Source organism: Ctenopharyngodon idella, chromosome 6 (genome assembly GCF_019924925.1).
Source record: "Ctenopharyngodon idella isolate HZGC_01 chromosome 6, HZGC01, whole genome shotgun sequence".
In the NCBI taxonomy this organism is placed as follows: domain Eukaryota; kingdom Metazoa; phylum Chordata; class Actinopteri; order Cypriniformes; family Xenocyprididae; genus Ctenopharyngodon; species Ctenopharyngodon idella.
The window spans coordinates 2,063,246-2,084,376 of record NC_067225.1 but is presented as its reverse complement, the minus strand read 5'-3'; the positions used below and the strand labels follow the sequence as shown (position 1 = coordinate 2,084,376).

At 35.5% G+C, this 21,131-nt stretch overlaps 1 protein-coding gene across 1 annotated transcript in view; it reads left to right on the top strand.

The window, feature by feature from the left end:
* prkcaa (protein kinase C, alpha, a) overlaps positions 1-21,131 on the top strand; it is a 146,966-nt gene that overhangs the window by 65,295 nt on the left and 60,540 nt on the right. Inside the window, exons 4-5 of the mRNA XM_051897540.1 lie at positions 15,696-15,807; positions 15,980-16,108. Of these exons, the coding sequence (XP_051753500.1) occupies positions 15,696-15,807; positions 15,980-16,108 (241 nt within the window). The remainder of the gene's footprint in view (positions 1-15,695; positions 15,808-15,979; positions 16,109-21,131) is intronic.

Here is a 21,131-nt window from a genome sequence, read left to right as displayed (position 1 = left end):
GATTCTGCTCTTTATCATCAGCTGTCTTCAAATAATCGAACAATCATAACTCAATTAATCAAGTACCTAAATTAAGTACCCAATTAACTCTAACGCTGCTTCAGTGTTACTTTTAACACCTTGCTGGTGGTTCCCATATGTACACCAAGCAGTGTTAATTTAACACTGAGGAAACTAACGCAAAGAACCATTTCAGCATATAAAGGGTTCTTCAGGACAATACGGTTCTAAATAGAATTGTTACTATGTGTGAAGAACCTTTAAACAACCATCTTTTTTTAGAGTGTACATGGCTCAGTAGTAGTGGTCGACCAATATATTACCAAGGCGGATATATTGACTGATATTTGGCATTTTTAATTATCGGCATTGACCAATTCGTTTTTCTGTTTGGCCAATGTGGCGACATCTGAACTTTTATTTTGACAGCGTCGGAGCTCACGTTCTCCTTCTTTATTTGTTTACTGTCTCTGATGTAATAAATTAGAAATAAATGGTATATGAAAACACAGTGTTTGCTTTTCAGTTATTACTAATAGAAAGGCAAAGGCTATAATACTTTCTCATCTACCGCCAGCATTCAGCAAATACACATTTTTATAATTTAAACTAGGCTTTGAATGTCTAATAAACATTTAACTTAGCAAACTTTGAAGAATCCAGCTGTGAGATCTTGTGAAGTGTGCATTTGTATCCTGAATTAACACGTGTGCACTTTGTGCGTAACGCTCGATCCATACGAATTGAATGCAGACAGGTGAATTCAGCTGTCACTGGACACACACGACTGAATAACCAAAGTCTGGCTTTATTTCGTGATTAAAAGGTTAGTTCACCCAAAAATTAAATTTCTGTCATTAATTTATCTATGACAGATGTAAATTTATAATACATTTACATTTATTGATTACAAAATTAAATTTCATTTTTTGGGTGAACTAACCCTTTAATGACATACTGACTATTAATTATCCTTTACATATGTCAAGTTTCTGTAAACCTCCAAGTGAACAGAATTATTTTTCACAAAATAATTTATAATGGGATTTCAGCCTCATCTCTCAAAAGTACATCTACATACCTTAATATTTTTATTTAAAAAAATATTTGCATACGATTATTTGAAATTTTATCTTAAATTTACTTTGCTCCACTATAAGCAAAGAGTGTCATTTGAGATACAAGCAACCCAAAGCAGACTTCCTGTTGTTGTCTGCTATAGCATGCAAATTACAGTACTTGAAATTTGAGACCACATTTCCCATTTTGACTAGACATTACATGTGATAGTGTTGTTCACAGGCATTTTTGAATTGAAGGTGATAGTAAATGCCTGGGGCAGCAAAAGCAGTTTTTGTGTCACTGATGCAGTTAAATATACAACACATTTGACATGCTTTCATAAATTTTACATCTGATAAGATGGCATCACAGTATTTTTTTTATTTTTTATTTTATTTGTTTTACTCATTCACAAGAAAAAAACTGGCCTCCAAAAGTCTGACATTAGTCTTTGTTATTTACTACTGTACCTTGTTGTCATTTGGTCAATTGTACCTTGTTAAATCCTGTCAGATATTGCCCTAGTGTTTAGTGCTGCTGCTGTGGGTTGAGCAAAGCTGCTGAAGAGGCCTTTGCAATCTTTGCATATTCCCAGCTCTTGCCAGGTAGAGCGAGAAAGTGGTCTGCCAGAACAGATCCTATGAGCAGACACCCTGCTCCGATTACCACAGAAGTGACCAGAGGAGCTGTCCTGACAAAGATTTTAACCAGTAAATATGCTTAACCATTCATGGTGAGACCATGAATTTCCCTATTAAATTACAAGCCTGCCATTCTTTTGAATACTTGCACAGATTCAAATGCAAGTCAACTCTGACTGGATAAATTGAATAACTGTGGAACTGTAGCTTTAGCATACTTCAAAGTTCACTGTAGAATTGTTTTGGTGTGGCTGTAAATGTAAGCTTTGGAAATGGCCCAGGCAATTATAGCGTATTGGTGTGACACCCCCTAGTTAGCTTGACACTCCATGAGAAAGAGATGGTAATTGGGCCTATAAATAAAACATAGATATGACAAGTGTGGTACCCACCTGCTCAAAAGAGCACCAGAAACACCTGGTCAGACAAAAGAATGGAATAATTGCAGAAGAAACTGAAAATACAGAAAAAATATGTGAGAAGAGGAGGGAATGATGGAGCAATAAGACTAAGTGTAAAGCATGAGTTATGAACGAATAAACATAGCTAGAGTAAGTTGATACCACCTGCTAAGAGTTGACTTTTAAAAGGTCAGGCTGAGCCAAGTTAAATTCTACACTAACATTTACATCTGCTCAACTGATGACAAGCTTATTACAATTAAGGTATTATTCACTGGTAGACAATTACAAAGTATTTTTACTTTGTTACTAAACTTAAGTACATTTTTCAATTATATGAACTTTAGTATTTTGGATTTTGGGACTTTTATACTTTAAAACTTTAATAACATGAGATTTTGTCCAAATGACAGAAGAAAAAAAACAACAAAAAAAAAAAAATGAGCGACCACATCACTACAGTAAACTTGTATACAGTATAACCTGTAAGTTGATGAAAACGAAATGCAATGCACTAACAATGGACAAAAATTCCATCCTAACGACGGACAAAATGTTCAAAATTCTCAGAAATTCGTTGGAGCTCATTTGAGCTTGATTTTGGTAAAATGTTAATAATATAATGACACATGCAAGCCACAATATCAACTTTGACAATGTGGTGTTTAATTATTTAAAAATAATAATAATAAAAAATAGTGTTTTTTTCCATTTCTTCAGAAGTATAGCATTATTGGAGATACGAGGTTTCCGCCCAACATCAACAATATATTGTACTGTAGGGAGTCAAAAAGAAAATATTGAGTACCACTGGTTTGAGCCTGTCATATGAAATGCCTGAAGATACTGTATCCACCTTTGTGTATCTCCATCTATATAGATTTCTTCTCATTATCTTTACACATTAACATGTAATAAAGAAATTAGGAGTATTTTAACTTAAGTAATATTTCATTACGGTATTGCTCTCTTAACTCAAGTACCTGATTTGTGTATTTCGTCCACCACTTGCCTGACACAGAAGAATTTGTCTGAAACTCTTGATTACATTCTTTTTTTGCATGCTATTTGACTTCTAAGTAAGGTATAGGGCTGCTTGATTATGGCAAGAATCATAATCACGATTATTTTGGTCAGGATTGAAATCACGATTATTTCACACGATTATTGGTGGGCAATATGATCTTTGATCTCATTTTATAACATTCACTTATTCGGCTGATTTGGATGTTAAGTTTGGCTTAGGGAGGAGCGAAAGCATACCACTGAATGTGGCAGCGGCAAAATAAGCATTTTACCTTGATGATCTTGTTTTCATAATCGTTGGAAGCCAAAATCGAAATCATGAATCAATTATGATTAATCGCACAGCCCTATAAGGTTTTTAAATTTTAGAATTTTGATGAAATTGTATCTGTTGCTTTTCAGTAAAACCATCTGCATTTGGTCATTTAGTTTTCTTCTATTTGAATTTTTCTCTGTACTGTCTGAGATCCTAAACAGGATTTTTTGAGACCAACAGCTCTTCAAGCTATAATCGCTTCTTTCAGGATGTGGCCTTATTGGAGTGAGATTTGATTGGCTGTTGCCGTGGGAGCTGGGAGACTCATCACGGTGGGTTACTAGCAGCAGGAAGTGATTGGTTGGTAAGTGCGGCTGTAAGAGGTGGATGGGTTCCATCTACCAAATGTCAGGAGTTAGAATAGGTCTGAGTGGTGGCAGCTGGGAGTCGCTTTTACACACTTTATAACCCCTGAGTGATTCTGGCAATGAAGTCTGACATCATATATTCATTACACAAAAGCTAGGATTCTCATTAATTAGTTAATGCTCTAAGATTTTGTCAAATCAAATATGAGGTATAGTTTTCCTAAACAGGTATTACAACACCTCTGCCCATTCATTGTGCTCCTCTTGCTTTCTTTCTCACAAACAGGCAGAACAACACACTGATTGTGCATTCATTCATTCTTTGTTTCTCCCTAATAACTTGGTTTACCTGTTTTAAGGGCTCTTATGCTCTTATTGCACATTTGCTTAGGTGTAACACATAACAATATTTACTTAATATTTAGAATTGTTTGCATATAAATACAGTGTTGCACTCTTTATGGTCAAAGAGGAAGGTTTTTTTAATAGTATTTAATGACTTTTCTATCAAGACTACAATGACTGATGTATACACAGTGATGTGGTCTTTATGTCTTGGGTTGCCAGTACAATTTTCCTCAGAATAAATTAACGAAGCAATGAAAAGTGTGAATAAAGAAACACTTCACTGAGGTGTGTGAATAAACGAGAATGTTCACTGAGGTGTGTGAATAAACAATGGTACTTAAGTAGTGTATTATGTAAATAGATGTCTGGGAAATGTAAATTACCTGAAATCGCTGTGGGGTCCCCATGGCTGTAGATCTTGTAAATCTTTCCTGCTTAATAACAGCCCTGAGCATAAGGATGCATAGGAAATTATGAATACTTTCAGAATGCACTGTAAGTTATATTGTAACACATGGCATGGGCTCTTTATCTGAACACACACATTGGGGCTTATAATAATGAAAGGTGTCTACTGTATGTAAAAGCAGGTCTGTATGAAAATGGCATCAGCTCTAAATCGTAGCCCAGTGTCACTGTTTGACTGAACCCAGAGAACGTTGTCCCTTATATCACAGGCTACAGCTGCAGCTGCAACTATATTTAGACCCCTTTTCCACACTCACACACACATATACATATTCTTCCCTGGCTTGCAACGTTTCTGCCTGTACCACCTACAGTGCATCAAGCAGTGTCTGTCACCCACACCCTCCGAGTGTGTGTGTGTGTGTGTTCTGTGCACACACAGACATGGTAGTGAATGGTTGAAAGGAATGACTAAGGAATTAGAAAAAAAATGTTTTTACATTTTCATAAGATTCAAGTCAAATCACATTTATTTATATAGTGGTTTATACAATACAGATCAGTAATAAAGCAGGAAAATAAGTGTTAATGTTGTAAAATTCAATTATGAAACAAATTCAATTTCAGCTGTATCTCTACAGAAGATAATAGTGTCATTGTTCAGCTCAATTTAGTTTAATGTTGTTTCAATTCAATTTAGTAGCTTTATTGAATTGAAACAACAACTCTTTATTGAAGTTTATCAATTATGAAACGAGTTCAATTCAGCTATAAGAAGTCAATATTGTCATTATTCAACTCATATCAGTTAATCTTTGATTCAGTTCAGTTCAATAATAGTGTCTTGCAAAATTAGCGTCATTATCCAGTTCAATTCAGTTCATTTTTCGTTTAAGAATGCAATTACAGTATCTCGTAATTTACTGTCAGAATATTTGCATCACATTTTTGAACATTATTTTTATTTCTGTTTGCATGTGATTGCACAATGAAGCTGTGTGATGCAGGGTTTACTCTTGTAGTTATTGAGTTATTGTGTAACTATTATAAATATTTATAATTTGTTTGTGAACTATATAGCATTTAGCATTTTCTGTATGTTTTACAGTTCACAAAGATATTAATCATATTTTTAACTTCCATGAACCAGCATACACCCAAACATGCAAAATTACACACATACACACACACACACACACACTTGTGGTTATGGGGAGAGGTTATGGTTATGGGAAGAGTTTTTCCACTGCGGTATAGAAACTGAAGTCAGGTTTATAACAGGTTTATAACTGCCACACCTTGAGTGATGCATTAATAATAAACCACAGAGTATGGCGGGAATGGGCTAATTAACACAAGCCTCAAATGAGAGACAACCCCCCATCTCCTTTACCACTTTGATCTAAAATATATGCCACATCACATTATACTCTGTGTACAATGTTGGAAGTGGCAGCAAAGTGTCCACAAGCAATGGAGGAGAAAAGAAATAACAGAATGTTGACAATGCGAGAGTGTTTATATCAGACATGTGACGCCGCTCACGCTTCCAATATAAACACTTGCATTTGCTAATATGGGCACCAAAAAAAAGTGGATTTAAAATGTGTCAGAAAAAAAGCCACTCAACCACGGCACTGTAAGTCAACCATTTAATTTAAACTATTAAATAAATAATTGATTTGTTAATAACAAATTGCTGAGAACTGCATCATGTTTAGCAACAATGTTAAAGGATAATATTAGCTATTTTAATGGTTACGAGTTACATGTTACAGAGTTTACAATGGAAACTGCTTACCTTTTGTCTTAATTCTGTATTTTGAATGAAAGCACATCACTTATGTTTCATGCACTTTCAGTACATTTTTTCAGGCGATTCAACCCCTGAGGGCGATTCAGCTCCTAGCCTTGAAGAAAAAAAATGCCCTTTCATGTTAAAATCCATGTTAATGTGAAAAACACTAACAGGGTTTTTGCTTTTGATCATCTGATTGCTTGCTTTAGAAGACAAAGTGCCCACATCACAAATGCACAGAAATAGCTGTATTATTGTTTTATAATTTCCAAATAATTCTCAGTTCTTACAAAATAAACTTGAAGTATTTATGCACAAAAGAAACATAAGAGCAAGATAAAATATATACATCTAAAATGTGAGCATGGTATAAAATTAAATGAAACGTCTTCATTCATATTGATGATTTTAAAAACTACCATCTATTAATTGGGTATTAGCCATATTTCAGAATTTTTGTAATCACTATTGGAAAAATTCACTATTGATCAACCTCTAATGCAATATGTAATCTTTGTAAAGCAAATGTGAAGAATGTTGATAACACTACAGCTATCTAGAATCAATAATAACAGTTATGAGGGGCGACAGGTATGGTTTCTGTAGTAATGAACAAAAATTCCTGAAAATGAAAATATCCTGCAATTGAGGCTATCACCAAATACTTAGAATAAAATTAGGAAAACCTTTAAAAGTTTGTATTATATTTTTTGTACATGTTTTAGAATCAGTTTTAAGTTTTTAATTAATTGTTAGCTTTACATCAACTCAGAAACACCCTGAAGTTCCCTCACAAACCTCCACGGGTTAGCAAACCTCAGTTTAGGAAACCAAAATCTAGGCCATTACTGATGACGGTGCTTGCACTTTGTAGTTTGACCTGTCTGATAATTGGATGACGTGGAGCACAATAATTTCAGAAGGCATAAGGCTTTCATACTATTAGATTTTAATGGCTATTTTGATGTTAGTGGGATTTTAATGGCAATATTGGATCATTATTATGATTTCCGGAGCAACATAGATGCAAGTGTTAAATGTTGTAGTAAGCCATTATAGCTAATTATATTCAACCATCCATGAAATATTCATCCATTTTTAATAATGGATGGTTTTCTGAAGTGAGGGAGTGTCTTTAATGTTTGGCTATGGTCAGACCTCTGAAATGAATCTCATCTTTGTCTTTGTCACATTATGTCTGAGGCCCCGCTGGATTAGACATTCTCCTTTCCTCTCTATAATGCGTTGGGAACAAAGCAAGGGTATTAAAACACCATAATCAATGCAGAGGATTTAAGGCAAACAGAACAATCACTCGTTTCTCCACTGTAGCTCTGGAGAAACTTCTTCAGGAACAAAGATGTTTTGCTTTAATGTGCCACAACATTTTTTTTTCAGGCATTTTACAAAGTGGAGAATAACACAGGCCTGGTTTCACAGATAGGGCTTAACCCTTAGTTCAGTTAGGATGTTTAAGTAGCTTTTATAAACATGCCTTAGAAAATAAAAACATTACTGGTGTGCATCTTGAGACAAAACAATGGCACTGACATATTTTAAAATATGTCAGTGCAAGTTGCTTTCAGTTAAGGCAGCTCAAACATGCATTTCACTCTTGGACTGGGTTTAAGCCTTGTCTGTGAAACTGGGGGATAAAGTATTATGTTTTATGGGCCATTATATAATATGCCATATGGCATAATTTTGGCATGATTCCCAGCTTTGTTCAGTCACTAATAGTCCTATTATAAATTTTCATGACACATGTATTGGTATAGGTTATAGGGTTTTTTTTTTTTCTTCTCAGTTAAAACATATTTATCTATGTCTAAATCAGGGGGGGAACTATGGGTAGGCCCACCCAGATTGACAGCTTGCCCACCCTGTCAGATCCAGGGAAATACATATATATATTTTCAATAATACAATTTTCTAACTTTTAACAATTTTTCAATAATTATTTCAAATGTGATTTGTTTTGTCATGCATTAGAACTCTATCCTAATAATAATAGCCTACAAATATGCTAATTTGTCTCTTCAGTTGCATCACGCCAGTAGTAATGTTATGTTCTTCTTCGCGCCAATATCCGGATTCCAACTAGCAGTGCCCCTTTTATGTTATTACAAAAATGGCTAAATTGCTATCTATGACAAAAATGACAGGACGCCGTATCAACTTGACACTTTTCTTTTGAAAGAGAACTAACAAGATAATTAGAAGTATGGTGATATTATCAACATCTTAAATTCAAAACCCAGCAGACTCTGGGCTCTATTTTAACGATCTACAGTGGGTACGGAAAGTATTCAGACCCCCTTAAATTTTTCACTCTTTGTTATATTGCAGCCATTTGCTAAAATCATTTAAGTACATTTTTTTCCTCATTAATGTACACACAGCACCCCAATATTGACAGAAAAACACAGAATTGTTGACATTTTTGCAGATTTATTAAAAAAGAAAAACTGAAATATCACATGGTCCTAAGTATTCACACCCTTTGCTCAGTATTTAGTAGAAGCACCCTTTTGATCTAATACAGACCACCATGCTTCACTGTTAGGACTGTATTGGACAGGTGATGAGCAGTGCCTGGTTTTCTCCACACATACCGCTTAGAATGAATGCCAAAAAGTTCTATCTTGGTCTCATCAGACCAGAGAATCTTATTTCTCACCATCTTGGAGTCCTCCATGCGGGCTTTCATGTGTCTTGCACTGAGGAGAGGCTTCCGTCGGGCCACTCTGCCATAAAGCCCCGACTGGTGGAGGGCTGCAGTGATGGTTGACTTTCTACAACTTTCTCCCATCTCCCGACTGCATCTCTGGAGCTCAGCCACAGTGATCTTTGGGTTCTTCTTTACCTCTCTCACCAAGGCTCTTCTCCCCCGATAGCTCAGTTTGGCCGGACGGCCAGCTCTAGGAACGGTTCTGGGTTCCACTTTTGCTAGTTTAACGGCAGGAAAAATGGTCGGCGCCCCCGGCGCATGGTCTAAAAGGGTTGTCCCTATTCTCTTAATGAGTAATTGGTGTGTTTTGGGCGTAACGTGCAATAAACCAATCAGAGTCTCATCTCCCATTCCCTTTAAAAGCTAGTTGCACTCGCACCATAGTGGATTCACTATTAACATGGCAGAATTTGCAAGCGGAAAAGCTGAACGCTTCTATAGTGAGGAAACGGATCTGCTCGTTTGCGAGGTTGAAGCGTGCGAGGAGACCATCTATGGGAAAAGCCGGATTCCACCAAAGCATTTTTATCTTTATGCACACAATAATAATCTTTTACATTGTAATCCTTTTATTTTTAATATTTGTCATGTTTGTGTGCTGCTGCGCATCCCTGTGTGTGTAATAAGCACAATGTACGCGCATTGTGCAGCCTCACATAGGCGCATATTACTAACGCGCTCTTTAAATAACAAAACAAATATTGACTTTAGACCAGGTTTCAGTTGGGCAAAGGTGCAGTCTATTTCAGTTGCCTCAAAATAGTAACGTTCCGACAATGCGCCTGAACACACCTCGTTTTCAGACCAGCACACCCATGGGCGCACAAATGGGCGAAAATGCATTTGCTATTTAAACAAAGTAGTGCAGGACGTGAAAATGATAACTGCGTTGGGCTGAAGCTAGCAAAAAACACTTGCGTCGCGCCTGGCGCCGCATTGCACCGGCTGTATGATAGGGCCCTCTGACTTGTTTAGAACAGACATCAGCCATACAATGTAAGCTATGCGTACGTTTTTAGTCTGGCCCACCATGGCATGGTTATGCAATATTTGCACTTAATATTTGTGAGCAAGGGGTTTTCTGAAATGTACACAAGCCGCATGTACTGTATTAGCTATGGCCGGTTGTCAATACAGGACTCAGACATTGTGATTTCTCTTTGTGATATAGTTGTTATCAGGACACAGGTTGGATCTCTCTCTCCTGCTTTGTTTTTGTTTTAATTTTTTCATGTGTCGGTCACTCACACTTGATCGCACCATGCAATTAGAGTTGATGCTTTAAAGTTGAAATATGTCTGCGACACTAGGAATTTCAAAAATAAAGCAACCTTGCAAACAGCCCTTCCGTGCGTTGCGCCTGAGCATCTCAACTCAAACATCACAACACAGCTCATATGGGGGTTTGAGAAGGCATGTCTCAACAAGTAGAAGTAGACTATATTAAAAGACAATAGACCATAAAAGGACCAACATATATGTGTCATGAGTAAGCAGTTGAGTAGGGAACACTGTCTAGAGTGAACGCAAGCATCTCACTTATAATATATCCATCCAATCTGCACCGGGATATATAAATATTCTGACGTGCCACAACTATTTGAGGCTGTTCACACTGGACACATCTTTATCTTACATTCTTCACCTTTAAGTCGTGGGCATTTATAGTACCGTCATTTTTTTTCTTCCAAATTAACAGGGTTCCCACTCATCCTGGAAAACCTTGAAAACCTGGAAAATTGATGACAAACTTTCCAGTCCTGGAAAACACATGGAAAATGAGAGAAAATGTAAAATGTCCTGGAAAATCTTGTTGTTGTCCTTGAAAATTATTTTTTTAAAAAGTTCTTCAGTTTTTTCTTAGCCAAGAACAAAGAGTTTATCACTGGCCAAAAACAATTGCAGAAATCACTTACAGAAAGTGCAATGTTCCGGAATGCTGAGGTTTGACATGTGAGAGTATTATTTTCAATGGTGTTTAGTCTTGTGTTGCCACTTGCAGCAGTTAGCTAATGCTATTAACTGCTTTTCACAACATTGCAGAACTTCGTGAGATTGTGCTGCAGTGATTTAAAAGGGAACTCTTTATCTCACAAATTCAAAAAAATTCTCACAATTGCGAGCTTACATAATTGTGAAATAAACTTGCAATTGCATGATATAACGTCAGAATTGCGAAATGTAAAGTCAGAATTGCATGATATAAACTCGCAATTGTGATATAAAGTAGGAATTGTGAGATATAAAGTCAGAATTTTGAGATATAAAATCAGAATTGCGTGATATAAACAATTGTTATAAAGTCAGAATTGCGAGTTATAAAGTCACTAATTTTATAGTTAAGTTATGGCAACAAACTGTAGCTACGCCTTTTAAAGACTTAGAGAGCAATATATTACTTTAGAGTGTGATCCTTGTCTTTTATTCCTGCTATCGTAAAATTGAAAATGTCCTGGAAAAGTCCTGGAAAATGATTGCTGAAAAAGAGTGGGAACCCCGATTAAGCTGGTTGAAAACATGGGGTGATACGAATTATTCCGGTGCACCCACACTTTTAGAGGCCCACCCCTCTTCCACTTTTTGCATCCACCACTGGTCTAAATGACTAAATGGATTTGTGGTAATTATTTGTTTCAAGCTGATTTTATAGTTGTTGCTAGGGCTGGACAATTAATCGAATTTCTAATTCAATTATGGATCGAATTTCTAATTCAATTATCAATATATAATACGATTATGGATGCCACTATTTCGTAATCGTTCAAAGGCACGATTACAAAAAAATATCCACTTGCATTATTCTGCTTGCTTAAGAGGTGTGTTTAGAGCATGTTACATTGCGAGAGGCAAATCATGACTACTTCAGAGTGTAAAAGGTCTAACCCAGCACAAAAAGAACTACCAGTGACGTAAGTGTACACTGATTGGTCGAACGAACGCGAAACGCCAGCACCCGCAATTTTTAAAAAGCTGTGTATACAGCCTAGGGCTGCACAATTTATAACACGACACGAAAAATAACATTGAACTTAAACGACTGTTTCACTTGAACTTAAGTGAAACATTTATCACTTGAACGTGATTCTTAGTGCAATCCTGAAATCGCAAAGGCTGTGATTATTTATTTATTTATTTATTTTTATGTGCAGCTTGTCAATGATTCCAATGCTAACCCATCTGAAAGCACTGCGAGTTTGAGTCGCTTATAATGTACATTTGAAAAAGCAACACGCGTCTTTCCAGACATGAGAAGCATTTATTAATATCTTGTCCAACAAAAGACAACATTTAATAACGTTTTTACTCCAAACTCACTTTATAACGACAGTTGAGCATCCTTCTGTGAGATGATGTGGCTTCTTATACAGAATAAGGCAGTTGTGTGTTTATTAGTCATAGCGTTTCAATCTTTTGTTTATTCAGCTACAGCGATATGACGCGTGTTATCTTTTTCTACGGCAGGGCATATTTGGAGTTTCTGTGCAAGAGTGCCCTCTGGCTTTCAGATGTAGAAGCATTTACTACTGATCACAGAGCCGTACAGCTCTGACAAGCTGGGCATAAAATAATCGCAGCCTTTGCCAAATCGCGTGAGGTTTAATTGCGATAAATCGTGCAGCCCTAACACAGCCTATATATTTACTCCACAAACTAACTCTACAAACATGGAAAACCATGATAGATGGACCTCTCAATCTTACGCTAAGGAGAAACCGAACAAAACATAATTATGTATTTCTGCTCAGCTAGTGACATTAGGCATCAACCACACGGCAAAAGCTAATACTTTTTCATATACTTTCTACTTTCTTTGTATAACAGTTCTATCTCATAACATATCAGACAGGACTGTTAAACAGATGAATGAAGACTCATGAAGATGGAGAATGCAAGTGCTCTGTTCTCGGTGCCATCAAAATAAAAATTGTGCCATCAAAATAAAATTTACAACAAGTGTAGTTTACGTCCTTTCAGAGTTCCTACTAGTGGTGTGAATGCAACCAGGAAAATGGCCCTAGGTGAACATTAGTTCTCGGGGAACCACCCTGGTGGCTAGTTCCTATAACTAAGTTCCTAGAACAACATGGTGTGAAAGCCCCTATTATTAAAGTAAAGTGCAAAAAAGAAAGTAATCCTCAGTCAATGGAAGATTCTGAAAAACATGTGGACTATAGTAAAAAAAAAAAAAAAAAAAAGAGAGAGAAAATTCATAATTTACTCACCCTCACTTTATAAACCTATATGATTTTCATTCTTCTGTGGAACACAAAAGTGTAGCAGAATGATAAAGTGAATTGAGAACAGGGGCTGTCAAGCTCCATAAAATAACAAAAAGCATGTTAAAAGTAGCTTTTGATAATATCAGGTAATATTAGTCCACACTGATGTTGGAGGCAGCCTCCATGTTTTCCTTCAGGATGTCAATGTTTGTTTTTCAATGACATAACTACAGATTATGTCTGGCTTGAATAATGTTTTCCTTGAGTTTATAATTAGATAGAAGAACCTATATATTGCTAAGTAGCTTAGGAGCCTATTTAAAGGAAAATATCCAGATTTTTGCTTCCAAAATGACTGAATAATGGAATTTAGTTTAAACCAAACACCGTCTTGCAATTCTGCAAATTAGACACTAGACGTGTCACATTCTCACACACACACACACACACACACACACACACACATATATGTATGTATGTATGTATATTATATATATATATGTGTGTGTGTGTGTATTATATATTGACCTGTACATATACAAACATTTTTTTTTTACCTTTGTAGGGGCCAGTAATTATAATTAGCTTATTAAATTCTACATTCTACTTGAATCTGCCTATCTTTGTTGTTCAAATATCTTACTTTAACCAGTTACTTTAAACAATCACAATTCTACAGATTGTTACCAATGAATTTTATTTTCATCCATCAGCTAAATAGCCTATAAACATGAAGTCATTATAGGGGTGAAGCTGCAATATCATGACAGAATTATTATGTTTGACTATTGCTCTTGAAATTGTAATGATGATGATTAGGTCAATAAAGTTATTTGGTGGGGAAAAAGCACATCATATTCTGGCTACAGACAAAACAAGCTAAGAACCATTAATGAATTTGCTTATTACTTATTATAAAGGACTGAACATTGGTTATTTCAGTAGCATGAAAAACAAAATGGTTTTTCAAACTGGGAATGTAGCAATTACATCAAGAAAGCGATCAAAGGACACCGAAGCGGTCCATGACTTCAGTCTAATGTGAGTTATGCACTTTCGAAAAAACTCTCGATATAATCTCTGAAACTGTCTATAATGCAAAATGAATCTCTTACTTGCATCTTTTCTGCCTTTTGTTGTCGTGTGAGTTCAGATTAAGAATTTAGTCAGTGTAATTTACACAATTAAGGAGGCCAATGTCACAGCATGACTTCACAACTCTTATGATGTCACATGGAATGATAAAGTTAATTATAATAGCATTCTGACTCAGATTAATTCTACAAGGCATTCTGAATTTTAGAATTTAATGAGCCTAAGTACTTGTTTGTCAGTAGCTCTAAATGGCGTGCCAAGGTGAAACAGGGATATGTTGTGAATGTTTAGTTGTGCTTTGGTCTTCTGTTACGATATAGGCCGCATTTAAACTGCGGATCTTGATGCCCAATTCCGATATTTTGACTACATCCCATATTTTTGACTTTCTTTTAAAAGTGACCCATATCTGATATCTGCATTTACACTACACTTGGAGAAACTAATAAAAAATAACACTATGATATCAAGAAATCAATTTCTATAGTACATTGAGTTTAATTTATTGACATGGAATTCATAGAAACATTTTATTGCAGTAGTTTTATCCTTAAATCAAAATCACTATATAGTACAAATTCTTCAAGACAGTGATTATGTGTACAGATCTGCTATAAAAGTTAGTATGGTCTGATGGTAGAACTTTTGTTAAGCATGTCAGAGGTTCTGGGTTCGAATCTGCCCTCATATAGTTTTTTTTTTCTCATTAAAACCAAATGTGTTCATCAGTGATTGTATATCAAGACCAGGGACATGTTTGTGTGCATTTTATTTTGTGATTTCACTGGAACGAATAGAGAATCTCCACAACGGGACTGAAGCGCTCATGAGCTGCCGTCACTGATAACAGTGGCAACGAGCAGTCAGGATAATTTCAAAAGCAACACATTTCAGCACCAAATCGCCTCTTATTTAACACAAACAAACTAAATTAATACTCTGTTAGTCAACTAAAGATGTTTAATTTGTTATAGGTATATCTGTACCACAAAATATTTCACAAAGTCACTTTTTTTCAGTGACGCACGACTCGCATTGACAGGGGAACATCCGATCTGTCCGCTTACATGGCAGGTGCAAATACATCAGATTTAATAATTAGATTTATTTCCACATATGAACGAGGTCTGAAACCAATCTGAGAATATCAGAATCCATATCCACTTTTTTCTTGCTTACACATTCGTGGGTCATATCCGATTTGTGCCACATGGGAGGAAAAAATCGGAATTGGGTCACTTGAACCATGCAGTGTAAATGCGGCCTTAGAACCTTGTGGGTTTTTTCAGACTCAATCTCCTGACTTATTCTCTGTCTTTATCTGTCTTTTTATCTGTCTAGGACCCTAGGAGCAAGCACAAATTTAAGATCCACACTTATGGCAGTCCAACATTTTGTGACCACTGTGGATCTCTTCTATATGGACTCATACACCAAGGGATGAAATGTGACTGTAAGTACAATACTAAACCAGAGGAAGTTCTAGGGTCATTGGTTGTTTAAAATTTAGCCCATACCTATATCGATGTACAGTATATGCAGTAATCATTTGATTAATTATTGGAATATTATATACTTTAAAATAAATGTTAATATGTTACATGCAAGATATAATGTGTTCACAGCCTGTGATATGAACGTCCATAAGCAGTGTGTGATGAATGTGCCAAGCCTTTGTGGAATGGACTTCACAGAGAGACGAGGACGTCTTTACATGAAGATCGAGGTGATTGGAGACAAAATGCATGTCACAGGTAAGTTTCCCTATTTTCCATGACCAAAGATGCAACAGTGCAAAACACTGTTAATTCTGTTGGATATTTATTTTCTTCTGAATACTGAGTTGTAAAGCCCCTTCTCCCATGTCAAGACAGAAATATATTATATCACTTTGTATTTTTTTTTTTTTTTTTTAGCAATATCCCTTTCTTATCTTTACTAACATCCTCTCAAATATCACTGAACTTACCTTTCCTTCTGACATTATCACCAGATACAACACACAATATGCATTCATAATGCTCTTCATGTACAGGCCTCCTTTTAAGATTTGACATAGTTCCACCTAAACATTGTGCCTTAAAAACAGCTGGTCGTCACTTTGAGTGGCTCTACAAGAAAACTTGTCTAACTGTAAAATTCTTTTGCGTACAGTACATTGACCACATGCAGACATACATACAGTAGGTAATGAACCAAAATGCCTAGTATCGCTGCTATGAGGGTGCGGTTTTAAATATAACCCAGTCACATGTGACGTTTGTTTGCAAAATCACCATCAGGTCGGGCAAAGGGACGGCTTGCAACATTGCTCAGTTAGGCTGGAATTGTGATATCATAAATTGTGGTATCATAAATGCTTAATGTCCCAGCTATTTGACTTCTGTTACAATGAAATATTACAGTGACGGCAGGACACGAAGTGTGCTTACTTTTTACTGTATAGTAGCCTACTATTATTTATGGTCATATTTCCTGTTTGTCATGTGTTTCCCCTGCTCCTCATGTGATCCTGTCATGTGCTTCCCCTGTTCATGTGTCTTGTTCTGATTGGTTCTCTTATCTATGTGTCTTGTTCTCATTGGTTCATTGTTCGATTGTGCACAGGTATCCCTTGTTAAGTCATCAGTCTTTGTGTATATATAGCCCTCATTTTTCATTTTCATTTTCTCTTGTCTTGTATTGTTTGTGTAACCGCTGTTGGTGATATTGCTACGTTCATGTTTTGTTCATGTAGTCAAGTCAAGTCATTGTTTTGTTCACTTTGTATCTTATCCAGTAAAACTGCTCATAGGTTCTAATCAACACACCTTCAGTGAGCTGCCTCATTACAAGGTGGATTACTCTAAATGGGAACAAGTGATATAGCCTAGTTTTCTAACACACAGATTTTTTTAATTTATCGAAATTGTGATGAAATTATTTACAAATAAAACTACATTTAATAATTTACTGATGTATTTCAACAGTTCACACATATTCGTTATATGTCCTTTTTGAAGCATCTATTCCCATACAACACAGAGCCGTGCACACTACATGCAGAAAAATAGTGTAAATGAATTAAGAAATTGTTCATCACTTTTTATTAAATCGTTCCTTTGTAGCCTTTTAATGTAAGAATATTAAAGCTAAAAGTTAGCCACAATTTAATTAAAACAATGGAGTTAAAATGCAGGAACATATAAGCATAACAAAATGTCCTCATGTTTCAACTGAAGTGAATGATTAATAAAACATGCTTGTGAGTTGATATCTTTTTCCCCCAAAGCCCGGGATACACTGCATGATTTTTGCAATCCTTTAAGATCATTACAAATCACACTGTGCGACATGGATCCATTGAACTTGGGCACGACATGCATGTAAACTGTACGATGATGACACCTATTGACTCGTAGGCTACGATGCAAGTTTCTATAGAAGAATAAAACGTCATCAGCATGCGCTAGTGGTTAACAAAAATACCATGTTGAATCACACTTTGGCAGCTGTAGATTTTATGTGGGCTGAAAATAAAAAAGGAAGCTGCAAAATAAGAAGGGAAAAGAACTTGAAGTAAGCTGTTTTAAGTTTTTTTGTCATGTTGATTTCATGTCGCCTTTTTATTGGCTGGTCAGTAGACGTAGGCAAGTACAGGTCGTAGCAGCAAACACACTTTGCGTTGATCATGCTGAATTTCTGACACTGTCAGAAAATGATCTTTGGTCGCAAGATCAGGAAAATGGCCAACTTTGAACCTCTCTCACTGTATGACATAAGACCACCGACTAAGAGCCACGATCACAGAAATCGCCACGATTGTTTCACAATGGCAATCTTTCGTCTGGGACAGCCAAAAATCGTGCAGTGTATCCCGGGCTTCATGCACTGGGCTCCATAAATTGGCCTACACTTTTTAAATGTAACCCTAGGCCTAAGAACAAGTTTAAGAACAGTTAAACTTATTAATTTTTGCAGGTTTGCATATAGAGATGATTGTTTGAATTCCCTATGTGATCTAATGTAAAATTAGGAATACATATTTTGTTTTGAAGCCAAAATCATTTAGTTATTTGTGTGATTCGTGCAGAAGTTTTGGCATGCGTGTGCTTTGGGGGGAAAATATTAATTAGCCAACACAACCTAAGAGTTTCATTATTTAATGAGATATTATCCATTTACATTTCAGCCTTTTTTGAAGATGACTTTTGCAGATCGGCTGATCCAGAGATTCTGTGTAGCAGATGTAAAGCATTTCTGAATGACTACAGAGAACAACACCTAATTCAAAAACAAATTTGCTTCCAAACACAAAGATAAGGTGCAGTTTAGACTTGCGGTGTCCAAAACTGATGGTTTAATTTCCCAATATAGAATAGCATGTAAGATGGAGGACTATTAGCGTCAGTAAAGACGTTAATAATGTATGATCGTGCTTTAGTTCATAATTCAGAATGAATTCAAAAAGACGTAGTTATTATTACAATGAAAATGTTAGTTTTTATTATAAATAACAATTATTTTTATGTGATGTTGGGTTTTCCCCATGAAACATAAACTAAAATCTGCTGTTTTCCACAAAATGCAGCAATCACTGGCAGTGGAGTAAAAAAAAAAAATAGCCTATATATAAATCAGGATATGAATACAGCCCCCTTGCACTATAATAATAATAAAAAAGAAATACACCACTAGACCATCATATCTCACAGTCAGTACCAGAACTATCACTTTAAAAACATGTGCATAACTGTTTTTTTTTTTGTTTTTTTTGTGAAATGAGACGAATGAAGAGTGATTCTTTCTCGCATGTTCTCTTGGTTGCTTTTCTCTCTTTCTCTCTCTCTTTCTCTCTTTCTCTCTCTCTCTCTCTCTCTCTCTCTCTCTCTCTCTCTCTCTCGATTATTGCAGAGATTTGTGTGTCCTGTAGTTCTTAAAACATTGATTTATTTTACACCATTTTTGCTTAAATTTACATAGAATTACCATGCATGTCCATTTTACTCTAAGCAAAACATATTATACAACAGTGTGACTAAATTTACATTTCAATCAGAATATTAACAAAAAGCAGTTCTGGAAAAGACTTTGAGGTTTGCTATTCAGAAAGAATTTAAAACATGGTTGTAAAGATCCCATGGATCCCTGTGGAATTTAATTATTAGGTTGACAGTATTGTTGATGGCAACAAAAAAGTGTTTGAAGTGTCTGCAGGTTGACATAGAACCTGAAGAGCGGGAAGTACCATTCTATTTTTTGCTTGGGAAAAAATAGCCTACCTAGTAAAATGAAGCAGAAATCATTTGACAAAGCAAAGCATCTGACTCTGATTGAACTTTTCAGTCATTTAAATAATGAAATATTTAACAATTATATTAAACTTTAATGACAAAGTACTGCAAGATGTATATGATTTAATTCCTTCATTATCTATGCTTTAATCATATTAAGTCCGTTTTTTTCCTGTGAATATCTCTTTGTTTTTAGTAGTCTGCCTCAGATGCTTGATCGCCTCCTAACAGATATGGGGGGTTGGAACAGTTCAGTAGCTTCATGGTGGGGGTGGACAATACAAAGGTAAATCGCCGCTCTTTTATACGGAGAGTGTCGGCTACTGGATGATGAGTGTTTTAAACTTACAGAGCAGGCATAGATAAAGTCAGTTTCAGGATAAATGTCTCAATGTATCCATCTGTATTTTATTAAGTTATAAATATTAGTTTATAAAATTATACTATAATATCAGTGTGTTATGATTGTCAACAATCTTATATTATGTAAACATGAACTGTTGAGGTAAGCGCCCCTGCTAACTATAGAAACAAATATGAATACAGTAAGATGAACTCAACAGGGCATCCAGTTCCTTTTAAAGAACAAAAGCTAAATCATTTGATTGGTTTTTGCAATTGGTGTGGATGACACTTAAGGGCATATACGGTATTATATAGCCTACAATATAATATGCAGTGCTTCCCTGAAACATTTTGCCTGAGCGAGAGAGACCCGACAAAACTTCTGTTCTTCATTTATGTTATGTTGCTTTTTTTCCATTGTGCAATGTTTTAATAGTAAGCAGTAATGCTGACATTTTTTTTTGGCAATACAAATGTAAAAATGTCGCAAGAATAAGAATACAAATCTGTACTCCTCATTTTACATCAAATCGGACACAGGGAATACAAACACTAAATTTTATATGCAAACCTGTAATAAATGAGCAGCTTAAAACTGTTCCGAGATTTAATGTAAACCTTAAAAAAAAAAGTGTAATATATTGGGGAAAAATGATAAACTTAAGCAGATTTATTATAGCATTGGTTCTTTAAATTACATTTATTTTTGTGTTATTTTCAGTTTTCAAGTGACTTTCAGTCATTTTTGTTTTGGTTTTAATGATTATCCTTTAAGTAGTTCATCTACTTATTAACTGAGGGTAATAATTATTAAAACAAATAGGCCTATACAGATTTATATGTATCTAATCACAGTCAATAGGACCAAAAATCTTTAGAGGGTTTTTAAATCTATACTAAACATATTCAGCCAGCATCGATTTGTTTAATACACAGATCTATTTTGAAATTTGATGTTTTTCGTCCGTTGCTATGGTTATTACTGTCTGTCATCTCAGTTTCTTGAATGACTCACAAAATGATAATTTAGCATGTTAAGGATGAAACTTCTTCAGGCGATTGTGACTTTCTGTTGCGATTGCCTGACAAAAACTGCTTGCAACAGATATATTGAGAACCTTCAGAAGTTTTTGTCAGCTGCAACAGAGTCTTCACTGAA